The sequence below is a fragment of the Maniola hyperantus genome, chromosome 27, assembly GCF_902806685.2.
Source record: "Maniola hyperantus chromosome 27, iAphHyp1.2, whole genome shotgun sequence".
Classification (NCBI taxonomy): Eukaryota; Metazoa; Arthropoda; class Insecta; order Lepidoptera; family Nymphalidae; genus Maniola; species Maniola hyperantus.
In genome coordinates, this window is record NC_048562.1 from 2,307,830 (window position 1) to 2,323,116 (window position 15,287).

The 15,287-nt window shown below is 36.4% G+C and overlaps 1 protein-coding gene across 1 annotated transcript in view; it reads left to right on the top strand.

Moving 5' to 3' along the window:
• The window catches only part of qsm (Zona pelucida superfamily protein qsm), a 50,788-nt gene extending 37,977 nt beyond the window's left edge, over positions 1-12,811 (top strand). Inside the window, exons 3-10 of the mRNA XM_034982657.2 lie at positions 1,927-2,022; positions 4,865-4,971; positions 5,925-6,073; positions 6,733-6,813; positions 7,104-7,253; positions 8,892-9,039; positions 9,512-9,650; positions 10,480-12,811. Coding sequence (XP_034838548.1) covers positions 1,927-2,022; positions 4,865-4,971; positions 5,925-6,073; positions 6,733-6,813; positions 7,104-7,253; positions 8,892-9,039; positions 9,512-9,650; positions 10,480-10,700 — 1,091 coding nt within the window. The 3' untranslated portion in view covers positions 10,701-12,811. The remainder of the gene's footprint in view (positions 1-1,926; positions 2,023-4,864; positions 4,972-5,924; positions 6,074-6,732; positions 6,814-7,103; positions 7,254-8,891; positions 9,040-9,511; positions 9,651-10,479) is intronic.
• The last annotated feature ends 2,476 nt before the right edge of the window (positions 12,812-15,287 follow it).

Here is a 15,287-nt window from a genome sequence, read left to right on the forward strand (position 1 = left end):
CTAAGGTCAGACGAGTTGTATTTCTAGTTTACATGGTTTTTTAGGGTTCCGTACCACAAAAAGACGACCTTCCTGACGTAGTGGTTAGCCCTGTTGTCTTATTAATTGATGTCTCAGGTTCGATTCCCGGCAGGGCTTTGGAATTTTGTAATTTCTTGCTGGCCTGGTCTGGTGGGAGGCTTCGGCCGTGGCTAGTTACCACTTTACCGGCAAAGCCGTGTCGCCAAGGGATTTAGCGTTCCGGTACGATGCCGCGTAGAAACCAAAGGGGTGTGGGTTTAATAAAAACTTAAAACTGCCTGCTTTTATCTTACACTGCATTATCACTTACCACCTGGTGAGATTGCAGTCAAGGGCTAACTTGTATCTGAACCCTTATAGGATCACTTCGTTGTCTGTCTGTCTGTCTGTCTAGAACACCTATAGGGTACTTCCTGTTGACCTACAATCATGAAAGGCAGTTAGGTAGGTCTTATAGCACAAGTAAAGGAATAAATCCGAAAATTTGTGGTTACATCACACAAAAGAAATTAAAATTTGTTAATGAATAAATAATTAGTATTTTCAATTTTCAAAGTAAGATAACTGTACCAAGTGGGGTATCTCATATGAAAGGGCTTTATCTGTACATTCTAAAACAGATTTTTATTTATTTTTATGCATAACAGTTTTTGATATATCGTGCGAAATGTCAAAAAAATACGACTGTAGTGCGGAACCCCCAGTGCGCAAGTCTGATTCGCGCTTCGCCGGTTTTTTGCATTGACAAAATAAATGTTGATTCAAGTATTGTTCTTGACCTTGTCAGATACCTACTAAATATATATTCTTAGCATTATTCAAACCGATAACTACTATATTACAAGTTTCGTTGAAGTTAAGTTTTCTGGTGGGACGTTTCGGCCGTGGCTAGTTTAACCAGCCTACCGGCAAAGCCGTGCCGCCAAGCGATTTAGCGTTCCGGTACGATGCCGTGTAGAAACCAAAAGGGCATGGGTTTAATAAAAATTGTCATACTCCTTACAGGGCAGTCGCCAGTAACTGCCAGTTTTTAGGGTTCAGTACCCGAAGTGTACCAACGAGACCCAATAATTAAGACTCCGCTGTCCGTCCGTCCGTCCGTCTGTAAGCGGGCTGTTACTCGTGAACCGTAATAGATAGAGAGTTTAAATTTTCACATAACGTGTATCTATCTCTATTGCCAATATAACACCAAATAATAAAAATTTAAAAATGGTCGCCGTGATTTAAAAAGGTTAGAAAGTGTTATTTCTTGAACGGAACCCTGCGTGTTAAACACGCACTGGGTCAATTTTTAGGGTTCCGTAGTAAACAAGGAACCCTTATAGTTTCGCCATATCCGTCCGTCTGTCTGTCTGTCCGTCCGTCCGTCCTCGGTTAATCTCAGCGACTATTAGTGCTAGAAATCTGTAATTTGGCATGGGTATAAATATTAATCACGCTGACAAAGTGGTGAAATAAAACTGTGATAAATATTTTTTTTTGGGTAGCTCCCCTACATGTAAAGTGGGGATGAACTTTTCTTTTCTCGTCTACCCCATAGTGTGGGGTATCGTTGAATTGGTCTTTTAAAAATACTGTGGGTCTGGAAACATCATTTTTTGATTACTAGATCCGTTTGTAAAATATGATGTTTTAAAGTGTTAATTTTTATTAGAGTCATTTGTCCCCCCCTCTATCAGCCAAATGGTAGTAGGTATATAGGAACGTAAAAAAATTCACAGCAGTAGTAGGTATATAATCAATTTTAAAGGAAAACTATCATGGCTAAGTAGGGTTCACGGGTTAAGGAGTTACATCTGTTTTTCGAGAATTGTGACTACGGAACCCTACACTGCGCGTGGCCGGTTTTTTAAATTTAAGAAAGTGTGGATCAATTTCTAATTTTCGTCTCTCTTGTTTCAGGATCTGAAGCCCAGATCGAATGCACGCCGGAGTACATGAGGGTGACCGTGCCCATGGATGGAGACAGAAAGCTGTCCTACCTCGACCAGCTCAAAGGTAAGTCATTTATCATCATCATCATCAATAGACGTTCACTGCTGGACATAGGTCTCTTGTAGGGACTTCCACACGAAAACGAAAATCCAAAAAAAGCCAATCTTATTACATTATACATATATCACACACCGGCTTTAGTCATGTGTTTAGTCGACGTTAGCCCCAATCCATCCGGGGTCCTTTTTCCAAGGGACTCAGATCGCGCACGTTCGTCCACCTAGTGGAGGGGTCTTCCAACGCTACGCTTTCAGGTCGCTATTCTAGCACCTGAAGACCCCAACATCGGTTTTTCGAACTATGTGCCGGCGCCCATTGTCACTTCAGCTTCGCAACCCGTTGAGCAATACAAGCACACACTCACACACGCATACACACACACACACACACACACAAGCATACACACACACTGTTGTAATTTTATTATTGTATATACCTACATTTATTCTTAATCTATCCTGTTAAAATAGTTTTCATTATAATAATTTTAAGTAATCTCTTTTGGCCTTCTGTTATAACTAGATTTAAATTTAAATAATAATTAAGTATGTATTTAATTTCAATTTCAATTTCAATTTCAATTTTCATTTATTGCATTTCCATAACTCATTACATCATATTAAGCATGTACAAAGTATTATGGATACCCAGTTTGGGTGTCGCAATTTGGTCCTTAGACCTTGCTTTTACGCTGTTGATTACTTTCAAATAAACAAAATAAAATAAATAAAATAAAGTGCTCATTTTTTGCGCAACGGATCAGCCTGGCTGTCCAGCGCGGAAATGCAGCCAGTATTCTTGGCACCATTCCACGCGGTCATGATTTATATAGTAATTAGATAAGGCTAGCTTTAAGTTTTATTGTAATATTAAAAAAAAAAAAAAAAAAAACGTTCCTGTATATCAAAAAAAAAATCGGTAACTCTGTGGTTCTCCTACGGATCCCCTCATTTCATTTGATCACGTAGAGAAACTCCAAACATAGCTCTCTCCATCGCCCGCTGAGTGACTCTGAGCTTTCTTATGAGGCCAATAGTTAGCTACCATGTCTTAGTTATCCATATATTATGTCATCACTGACAACACGCACTGTTCGAAGACTAAATTCTTCAAACGCTGAGGAATTTTGGAAAGAAGACATCTCGAAGCTTCACAAACGCAGCCGAGTTTTATTCGCCGGCTGACCTCTTCCTCGTCTAAAAATATGCCTTCCAAATTATTACTCACCAAATTGCCCCTGCCAGGAATCAAACCGAGGTCTCCATTAAGACTGCAGAGCTCACAATTGCAACAGGAAGTTCGTCAATTCATTTTGAATTAGTTATTAATCACAGGAAATCGAGATATTTGTAAACAATAACATAATCGATTCTCATCGATTATCAAGACTATAAAATCGGACTTATATAGAAAAGTACTAAGTTCCTATGTGAGTTTAGTTCCATATAAGTTGGTACCTGGATATAGTCTATTTCCATGGACTATAATGACAAAAAGAGATTACGACTCTCATGACATGAATAGGTATAAGATATTGTTCTCTTGTCATTAGGTATTATGAAATCTATGACTAGCTTATGCTCGTGTCTTGTCTTCTTTGTCCTCGTGGACTACACTAGTTTCAAACCTCTATTTCACCTCCTTAGCAGTGGAATTTTTAAAAATCCTTTCTTAGCGGATGCCTACGTCATAATCTGCATTCCAAATTTCAGCCCGATCTGTCCAGTAGTGTGAGCTGTGCGTTGATATATCAGTCAATCAGTCATTCAGTCAGCCAGTCAGTCAGCTTTTCCATTTATATATTTAGATATACATTGTATAATCCGAGTTTGTCTTTCCGCGTTAATCTCAGAAACTGCTGCAAGCATCGATGTTGGTACAGATTTTTATTAGGCGTTGAATTTTCATAATCAGTCTTCTTCATAATACACAGCAGGCGTCTCCTCTCAAAATGAGAAGCGCTTTAATAGTCCACAACGCTGGCCAAGTGCGGATTGGCAGACTTCACACACCTTTGAGAACCATAGTCTAGTCGTTTAGTCTGAAATACCTAGCCATTTCGCACAGAAAGTCGTTAAACTATTTTAAATACTTTAAATAAGCGATGCTCCGTGTAACTCGTCCGCCATTCAACTGTCCGTCTGTCGGTCCGTGCGTCCGAGATTTATAGTGTTATATCCAACTGCACCCATTTATCACCGCTTCACAGGTTCCTCTTTGTTTTTATACATTTAAAATTGTTATAAAATAGTTTTCTATTGAAGATTTTTTAGTTGAATATTCTAAATAGGTATCTAATTGATTATGTTATATTCAAGTTTATGAATGAATGAATTAATTAAATGAAATACTTAAGGCTTTGTTGTATCAACATAAAAAATAGGACTTACAAAATAACTTCATAAAACAATGAAATAAACCTCTTATTGCATAATGGCCTTGTCTCAAAATGTCCTTTTTGTAACTGATTAGAAAAACAATCGGCGCCAATTATATTAATAATCATCATTATCATCATCATCAAACCATCACCTGTCCACTACGGGTCTCCTCGTTAAAAAAAATGTTTGACTATAGTCCACTACGCTGGCCATGTGCGGATTGTTAGACTTCACAGTACACCTTTGAGAACATAAAAAACTCTCAGGCATGCAGGTTTCCTCACGATGCTTTCCTTCACCGTTAAAGCAAGTGATATTTAATTGTTTCTAAAAACGCACATAACTTTGAAAAGTTAGAGGTGCGTGCCCGGGATAGAACCGTCGATCTGCCGAAAAGAAGGCGGACTTAACCATTAGGCTATGACTGCTTTCTTCAATAATTATTATTCTTTATCTTGTTTCAGATTACAGCCCTTGCGTGCCGACCATGGAAGGGAACCTGGCGACCTTCATGCTGGATCTGCAGGACTACCAGAAGTGCGCGGTCACCAGGGTGCTACATCGATACACGGTAAACTATGTTTCCTCTCCACTCCACTCGGTAGAATCTTCTTTCCCAAGCGGTGGCACCCTCAACGCTTCAAGTTGGCCTACATGAAATAAAGAAAGGGTTGAATTAAATCCCCATCCAACATCAGTTTTTAAAATCATCAAAATCAAACAACATACGTATATTTATTTCCTTTTTACATACATTAACTCGAGAAGCTGAAGTGGAATCACGTACTTTTGAACAGAAAATTGGCTAAAAACATAGTTTATCACGCCCAGAATCAATCTGCATTCATAGCTTTTTTTTCGATTTTGTCGCTTGATTCGATATTCCATAACGCAGTTCAAATATAAATGCGAAAGTGTGTTTGTTTGTTGGTTTGTCCTTCAATTACGTCGTAACGGAGAAACGGAACGAACCATGTGGTAAGGATGACGGTGGTAACCCTTGACTCAAAAGATAAGCAAAATACTAGTTTTTGTCCCCCACTGCGTTCGTATTTACTTCCTACTTTTTTGTACTACTGCAGTGCGACGTTGAAATTGCTTACTGTACATAAATGGTTTAATTTTCTACTACTAGTATACAGTAGTAGCCTAGAATATGTTACTTCATTACTTCTATTCATTACTAGGAACTAGGAAGTCGATACGAAGGAAGATATGTTTTATTTTGAAGCTACTTTTCTTCAACTTGCAAACGTTTTTGTTTGTTAAAGACTGAAGTCGTTTTTAAAGAATAATTAGCAAAAGTTCATCATGATGAATTTCTCTTTCTCCTCCAACTAAGCACTAAACTTATACTAGGAGTAGACACGACAACAGTGCAACGGGTGGGATTTGAACCGACGACCTTTCGAATTTAAGTTCGCTCCTTTAACCGTTGAACTAAGACTTTACCAAAAATGTAAAAATGTGATAAAATAAAACTATTCTCGATGTTATAAAAATGTCTTTAAATTTTGGTTTTAGGGTAAACGCACATACTACCACAAGATCGTGATAGAGGACGGTTCAGGCGGACGGGAGACAGTGACGGTCCGATGTGTGGTGAGCGGCAAGACGCGCGCTTTGACGCGGCGCGCTGCGGAGGACTTCCCGCTCAATTTCAACGAGCCTGAGTGAGTACAAGATCGTGATAGAGGACGGTTCAGGCGGACGGGAGACAGTGACGGTCCGATGTGTGGTGAGCGGCAAGACGCGCGCTTTGACGCGGCGCGCTGCGGAGGACTTCCCGCTCAATTTCAACGAGCCTGAGTGAGTACAAGATCGTGATAGAGGACGGTTCAGGCGGACGGGAGACAGTGACGGTCCGATGTGTGGTGAGCGGCAAGACGCGCGCTTTGACGCGGCGCGCTGCGGAGGACTTCCCGCTCAATTTCAACGAGCCTGAGTGAGTACAAGATCGTGATAGAGGACGGTTCAGGCGGACGGGAGACAGTGACGGTCCGATGTGTGGTGAGCGGCAAGACGCGCGCTTTGACGCGGCGCGCTGCGGAGGACTTCCCGCTCAATTTCAACGAGCCTGAGTGAGTACAAGATCGTGATATAGGACGAAATAGTTGGGAGATGGTGATATGAAATTTCATAATTAACCCATGGTAGGTATGCACCCCTAATCTAATCTTTCTAAGAATGTAAAAATAGAATAGAATCTCCTAAAAATGCACCCACATCACTATTCCCTGTTTCTTTTTCAATATGCATTCAGAAAAAGGCATAAAAATCTAGTTAAATAAAATACTGCAGAGAAGCTGAACCAGTCATTCCATTTTTTCAGTATCCTGGACATAACGAGGTACATGGAGGGGCGCGCTCCTGAGCCCATTTTAGGGGCTCTAGTGAAGCAGAATGGAAAACAGTAAGTAAAAAAATATATGCTACAAGCTGATGCCCGCGACTTCGTCCGCGTGGAACTAGGTTTTTTAAAAATCCCGTGGGAACTCTTTGACTTTCCGGGATAAAAAGTAGCCTATGTCACTCTCCAGGTCTTTGCCTATACCTATGCAAAAAATCACGTCAATCCGTTGCATCGTTGAAGGACAATCCAACAAATAAACACACTTTCGCATTATCTCAGAGCGCTTAGAAAAAAGATACATTTCACGAATTTCAGAAAGTCGGGTAATGAAACTTGTATCCATTTTCCAGGGTATCCGGAGAAATCTCGGTAACCCCCGGCACGCCACTCTCAATGGAGATATTCCTGGACAACTCGTCAGCTCCTGTCTACGGTCTTCTCGTTGGTTACATGCATGTCACTGACACAGGGAAACAGCAGGAGACTATTATATTTAATGGGTATGTTTCTAATATTAAGTTCACAAAAATTATCGTGACTGATGATTTTTAAATAGATCATAATATTATGTTAGTAGATTCACCACCCTACTTATAACCTTTTATAATAAAATCCCGCAAAGTATTTTGGACTTACCTTTGCACAAGTTTAAAAAATCTATTAAAAATATGCTCCTGAAAAAAGCATATTACACAATTGAAGATTATCTAAATGATAAAAGAGCGTGGATTTGACCTGCAGCTCGTTCCAGCAACGCACAACACTGCAAATACTATTTTATACATGGCATAATCTTGTACCTATCATCATCAATCATCAATATCAATACTTATAATAAAACTGTAACAGGTCAAATTCTGTACATTGAAGATATTTTGAAAATTTTTTTTCGAGGGCACTCTATAATCGATACTGAACCCAAAACTGTAATTTTTTTCATTTTTGTCTGTCTGTCTGTCTGTCTGTCTGTCTGTCTGTCTGTATCACGGCCGCGCATCACGCTGAAACTACTGAATGGATTCCAATGAAACTTGGTACGATTTAAGGTCATACTATGAGGAAGAATATAGGATACTTTTTGTCCCGAAATTCAGCATGGTTCCCGTAGGAGAGGGGATGAAAGTTAAAATGTATACTGAGTTGTAATTCATTAACGCGTAGTCCGATTTCATTCATTCTTTTTTTTGTTAGAAAGGGGATATTTTAAAAATTGTTCCGTAAATATTTCAAGGTAAATATTTAACCGACTGTCAAAAAGGAGGTGGTCTTTTTTCTACATCGATTTTTTCGAGATTTCTGGGCCGATTTGCAAATTTTTTTTTTTAAATCAACAAAAAAAGTTTTCGTGGTGCTCACATAAAAAATTCTGGATTCAACTCCTTAATCCTGATGCTGCAGGGTTACTGCCCGCCTGAGTTATCAAGATTCAGGAAGTCTTCATAGTGAATTCATATTGTAGGTACCACGCAACGACTTTATTCTCAGACTTCAAGTCTCAACTCCTCAACCCTGATGATGTAGGGTACAGCACTCCTAAACTATAATGTTTAAGGAACTGCGGATGATGCAAAATTATTTTAGGTACCAAGCATAGGCTACATCATTGAACTTCGGATCCTAACTCCTCAATCCTGATGCTGCAAAGTACTGAAGTCCTAAATCGTGGGGATTTTAGAATTTCTGATAGTGAATTGATATTTAAAAAAAAAAAATTGAATCGACTGTTAGGCGGAACGAAGTTCGCTGGGTCAGCTAGTATCAAATATTTGAAAAGAGCAAACGCCGAGTTTCTTGCTGGTCCTTCTCGGTAGGAAAGGCATTCCGAACCAGTGGTAGATGCACCCGACTAAATAAAATAATAAAATAAAAATCTGTTTCATTCAAATAAACTTTTACAAGTACTTTCGAATAGTCGGATGCATCTACCACTGGTTCGGAATGCCTTTTCGGAAGGACTTGTAAAAGTTTATTTGAATAAAAAAGATTTTTTTTTTATTTTTTTTTTATTTTCTACTGATTCGCTAACTCAGTGTCTAATACGGAATGATAGCCGCCGAGCTCATTTGTTGTTTTCCTCACGATGTTTTCCTTCACAGTTTATGATACCTATCCTAATGTTGTAATTTGATTAATTTCAGTTGCTCAGTGGACCCGTACCTCTTCGACAACTTCCTGACGTCCGACGGCAAGAACCTCACAGCTAAGTTCAGAGCGTTCAAGTTCCCTGACACCAGCTATGTTCAGTTCAAGGGTACGGTTACCGTGTGCCTGGATAAGTGCCAAGGGGTATGTAGATATTTTTCTTTATATAAAAATGAATCTCTGAATGTGTTGCTAAGCGCAAATCTCGAGAACAACTGAACCAATTTCGCTAATTCTTTTTTATATGATATTCCTTGAAGTACATGGATGGTTCTTACGGGGAGAAAGATTTAAAAAACCAGCCAAGTGCGAGTCAGGCTCGCGCAACGAGGGTTCCGTTCTACAGTCGTATTTTTTCAACATTTTGCACGATAATTCAAAAACTATGATGCAGACAACTGTAGATCGTCTTCCGACGTATTTAATTTTAATTTTTTTAAATGATGTAACCACAAATTCACGGTTTCCAGAGTTTTCTCCTTAAGTGTGCTATAAGACCTACCTACCTAGTACCTACGTACCAAACTTCTTGATTCTAGGTCAACGGAAAGTACCCGTTGACCTAGAATCACCTCTAGTGATTGTAATTCAAGTTTTAACCCTTCTTCTACTACAGGTGGAATGCAGTAACGGAGTAACGGCATACGGTCGTAAGCGCCGCTCGGTCGCGTCGGGTGCTGAAGCTAACAAGGTGTACGAAGTGTCGCTTACTACCATCATCAAGGTTGATTGGGCTGACGGGAATCGTGAGGAAGGTGAGGTTTCCACATCTCTACTAATATTACAAATGCAAAAGTGTGTCTGTCTGCCTGTCTGTCCGGTACGATGCCGTGTAGATAGGGGTATGGGTTTAATAAAAACTGCCATACCCCTTCCAGGTTAGCCCGCTATCATCTTAGACTGCATCATCACTTACCATCAGGTGAGATTGCAGTCAAGGGCTAACTTGTATCTGAATAAATAAAAAAAAAGGTAACAGCCTATCATTTGGGTACCTAGTATAAAAGACGGTCACTGAAAATCAGCGTTGAGGCGTCTGGTACCTCAGGTATTTGCCATAGAGGTTTGTGTCTGAGGGGCCCGACGTCTCAACACAAGCTGAGTGGCCTACCTGTTGGAGGTGTTGCACTGCTGTACAGGACGATATTGCCTACACCATGTACCCTATGATACTTCGAATAAACATTATTCTATTCTATTCGATTTGAAGTGATTTTGACAAAATTTGGCATAGACTATTTTTTATCCCGGAAATTTAAATTGTTCCCACGGGATTTTTAAAAGACCAAATGAAAAACTATGATGATTTATTATTTTAAAAAATCCATTACCAATAGCATCTACTCAGCATGCTTATAGGGTCAGATTATTTTCCTTAGAACATTAATTAAAAACCGCCATGAAAAGAGATTTTTTACAGCCGAAAATCTGAATTTTGAATTGTGGAAATTTGAGGTCAAAATACCTACCTAAATCTTACACTTTTTCTGCATTTATCTACCTCTAATTTTATTCTTACAAATAATTTTAAATTCGTTTAAGCTTTATAGTTTATTTAACTAACTTTTTTTTCTCTTTTTTCAGAGGAGGTACTCACTCTACTAAAGAACCTAAAATACGCAAACCAACTGCTAGGCGACAAAGATGGCACCTCAGCAACAATCTCCGAACAAACCCAGGATAGCAGACTAGTCGTTAACAACGAAGAAATTCCCCTAACCCCGGAAATGCCTAACAATTCCAACATACAAACATTCAGCTTTTTACTTCTAATAGTTACCCTATTATTAGTTTTATGTAAATAAATAAGTGGTAGAAAAGACCGCGACGGATGATTATATGACGAGAATGAATACAGTAAGTGTTTTCGGGTTAACCATAGATATTTTTCGCTTTTGTTTTTATTTTATTTTATTGATGAGGTTCTTTTTAATGTATGGATTGGATCTGAGACAGTATTTTATTTATTTATTCAATTGGGTTATTTTTGCTGTGTGAATTGATATTTTTCGCTTCTATTATTATTATTGGATTCTTTTTAATGTCCAATGGATTGAATTGATACTCCGATTTTTGCTACTTATGACAAAATGTTTGAAAAAGATTTTTGATTATTATAATGTATTTTTTGAAATGAGTAGGTACGTTATTAAAATGAAATAAAATATCTTCGTAAATAAAAAAAAGAACGTAGACGTATCATAAAATTGATACCTAGGTACATAGGTATTTTACCTTTCTACCTAATAAATTATACTTTATTTTACTTACATACTTACTTTTTTTACTCAATTTTTATCGTATTTTAAAGTAACAAATTATTGTGATTAATTACTTACTGTAACTTTCAAAAACGTAAACTGATCGAAATAATTCATTAGATTAAGACTAAGATTAATTTTTAAGTCAAAGTGATTTAAAATAAAAAATTAAAATTTAGTGCCTTCTTAACGTAAAATTTAGTCTGATATTAATAAAATGCTTGCGCATTTAAGGTTCACTAGTCTTAAAATAATATTGTTAAATACCTATACAATAAGAAATAGACAATTTAAAATAAATAATTTCAATTTAATTCTACACATAATCCAGTGGTGTTAATAGCATTTTCAACTGAATATTAAAATCGCAAACCAAAATATTATTTAGTACCCGACTAGTTACTTAATTTTTTAAATAGGGTACCTATTTTACACCAAGCGAGAAAAAATCCAAAAATGTATTAACAAGATAGTAGTATTAGCAATCGAAAATGTGGCGTCATCACGGCTCATGAACTTTACAAGATGGCGGGCAGCGTTTTCGCGGTGAAATTTAAAAAAATTGTAAATTTTTTGGTGGCTTATTATCACTTTAGGATCAAATTAAAACACTTTTCAAAAAAGGGTAAAATACCCTATTTCCTTTGTTTGTTCCCCAACCCTACCCTAACGTGCTCCCCAGACCCCAGTGATTTCCTTACAAGTGCACCTACCTTTAGTACGCGACAGGTCAATGGCGGATGAGGCAAAAACAATTAAGACTTTTGAGATTGGTATGAAATGAAAGGTCTCATTATGTTAATTCCGAAAATATAATATAAAGCCCTGGTAAGGCCTGACCAGAAAACAATAGCTGGCCATATTGCGGAAAACCCGCGGAACTACATACAAGACCTTAAACTTAGTGACCATAGACAATGTTATACCTACAAGTGGCGCCCCCAGAACAAGTTTTGTATATTTCTGGTTAGCCTATATTAATGTAGGTATGCAAATATGCAAATATGGTTCATTCTTTAGTAATTTCAAAATATTTTATCTAAGTAGGTACTTATTCAGGATTTAGTTTTTAAACTCTTGTCTCACTATAGTTTACAAAACGATTTTTTTTTTAAACTATAGTGAGACAAGAAATTTTGGCCTGAACATGACGATGTCTCCACGATAAAATTGTTTTTTAGTCTTGTTTTAGTGTTTAGTTAAACTTGAAACACATCTTTTACCAATTAGTGTTTAAGTATATAAATAGCATCCTAATACCTACATTGATATTGATGATAAATGCTATTAGCTAAATAACATTTAGCTGATAGCTATTACACAATACACATTGAAGCAAAATGCACGCGAAGGCACGCGGGTACACGCCACGCACATGTACCACACATGGACACTACCACACTTGTGCACGCACACATAAACACATACACACACACGTACACACACATACACACGCATATACACAACCCATACACACTAGGCAGTAGGCAAGAATACCATATACAACATAATATTTGCGATTATGAACTTCCTTGTTATCTCCCCTTGGTATTTTAAGATGCTTCGAAACAATTGTTCACTTTTTGTGAAAGCGACTAATTTTTAATAAAATTAACTAGAGTAAGATAAGATCTTAACGAAATAAAAAAATATTTCCCTAATATTGTAGTTTTATTTAAAACTAATTCACAAACTGATTCTGATCGCAACTAAATTTTATAAATACCTACGCCAATTGGTTAAAATTAAAGAAAATTATGTATAATATCTGTCTCGGCTTTACTCACGTGTCACGTGTTTGAAAAAGGACCCCGGATGGGTTCGAAACTAGTCTAACGTCGACTAAACACGTGAGTAAAGCCGGGACAGATATTATATATAATGGAAATCACTCACGATAGTTTAAAGAAAATTATGAAAATGTTGGACAGCGTTCTACGAAGTCGAAACCTCATTCTAAAGTTCCTAATTATTTACTGAGCCCCCGCGTCACGTCATCACACTCTCCTCATCCTGCACCACTCCACTACCGCAGGAACCTACTCAGTTATGCGTTATGCCTGTAATATATCGCCTCAACACTAGAAAACTAAAAAAGATCATTAGATTCGGTAAATAAAAGAAAAAAAGGAAGATTTCAGTCTTTTAATAGAACCATTATAGATAAATCTAACAATTACTAATCGAGACTAACATTAAAAGTTACAATAATGAAGAACAAAAAGACAATCACATCATAAAAAGTTACAAATTTTTAATCTCAATTCCTACGTATAAAAATTGGACAGACAAGAATAGGTTCTTTTGCGTGTAAATTACGGATAAAATATTGAATTTATGAAAAAACGTGTTAAACATAAAAACCAATGAATATGTATATGAATATGTAATGAATATGTAGATAGGTGCATAATTAATCTGTACCATCCCCATAAAAAGGTAACTACCTAACCTAAAAAAAATTATATAAGTAAAACTTTTTTTTTTACAAAAAATGAGCACTATACAATCGCTTATAGTGCCCATTTCATAAAGAAGCAAGAATTATTGTAATATCGAATCCAAGGATAAGTACCCATTGTGTCTTTATTGCAAAAATTGGTTATCCTTAGGTGACAGTCAAAATGAAAATCTTGATTTCCTTAAATGAAAATAGAGTTTTACCTACCAATAAAACTTACCTATTATACTTATAATTATTTTTAATAAAATAACCCCACTGGCGACCACGCGGCGACGCCATTTTAAACAAAAGCCGAAACGGAAACACGGTGGGGACCGGAGGCGAGGGTGGCGCCACGTCAGAACAGACGAAAAACGCAAGACTAACACTCAAAATAGATTTCGGATATATCGATGACGGAACAAATAATAGCACAAATACAATATATTATCCATAATTTTTTCCGCTTCTATTTCTTAAAAGTCTTAATTTATAATTTTTACATTTACAAAAAAAAACTTCTAAACGTACCTAATATAGACGCTTAGCTATTAAGTTTTGATTATTAATTATTTAATACAAAAAATGTAAAGAAATTATGCAATAGTCCATTCAGAATTGGAGACGAAATTATTTTTATTCAAAAAATTACAATAATATAAAAACATACAATTCCATTTTTGCATTACAGTGGTAATTACATTTAGAATTAAAATTACTTACATTAAAATCAGTTCAGATTTATTTTATGACGTCTCACAAAGATTTTAAAAAAAGTATTTATTCATTATTCTGAATTATACTTTCGATCGAAATGAGTGAATGGATATACTTTTTTGTACATTACATAAATTGGTAAGTATGAAGAACTTATACAAGAGAAAGAAGGAAATATAATAAGTATAACTATGTAAGTATACCTACAGTTTGACAGCATTATTACTATATAATATTATTTAAATATACATATTATGCGATCGTACATATTATTTGTCCTAATCGACTGATTGAAAATTCAAAATTATATATTTTATTTTATTGAGTTCGATCTATTAAGTTATATGTAAGTAAACTTCGAATACAACATGGTTATTTTAAAACATAACCACAAAAAAAACTCCAAAATAAACGTAAAAAAATATATCCGAACTGATTAAATTAAACCCAAACTTATGAAACAATTTTATTAGATAAAGATAAAACTAAATATCTACTAACCAACGGCAACGTTTAAAAATTTAAAAATAACGCTATTTACAAAATATTATAATGGCTTAGATTATATAAGTTTTGAGTTATTTTAACAAACAGTGGCAAGATGAATGCAAAAAATCTTATAATTTTAGTAGGTATAATAATTATCATACTGAAATTATTAAAGGTCTAGAGACCATAAACTAATCAAAGGATCTTTCAAATATTAATGAATGTAAGTCCCGCAAATTGCTATTGCGCTGAGACCATTTCTCATTAGTCATTAACATCGAAATGACGTCATTTAGACCAAAAATATACCATCAGCTCGAAACTTCAGTCTAGTGCTGATGTCACTAAAATGGCAGCCACGCGCAGTAGCAATTTGCGGGACCTATATAATACAATAAATGCAATGGTTTCTTTTGATATATAAAAACGTAGTTGGCAAAGGCTTCTTCCAACATCGGCCAAAGAACATGAAAAATCAATTT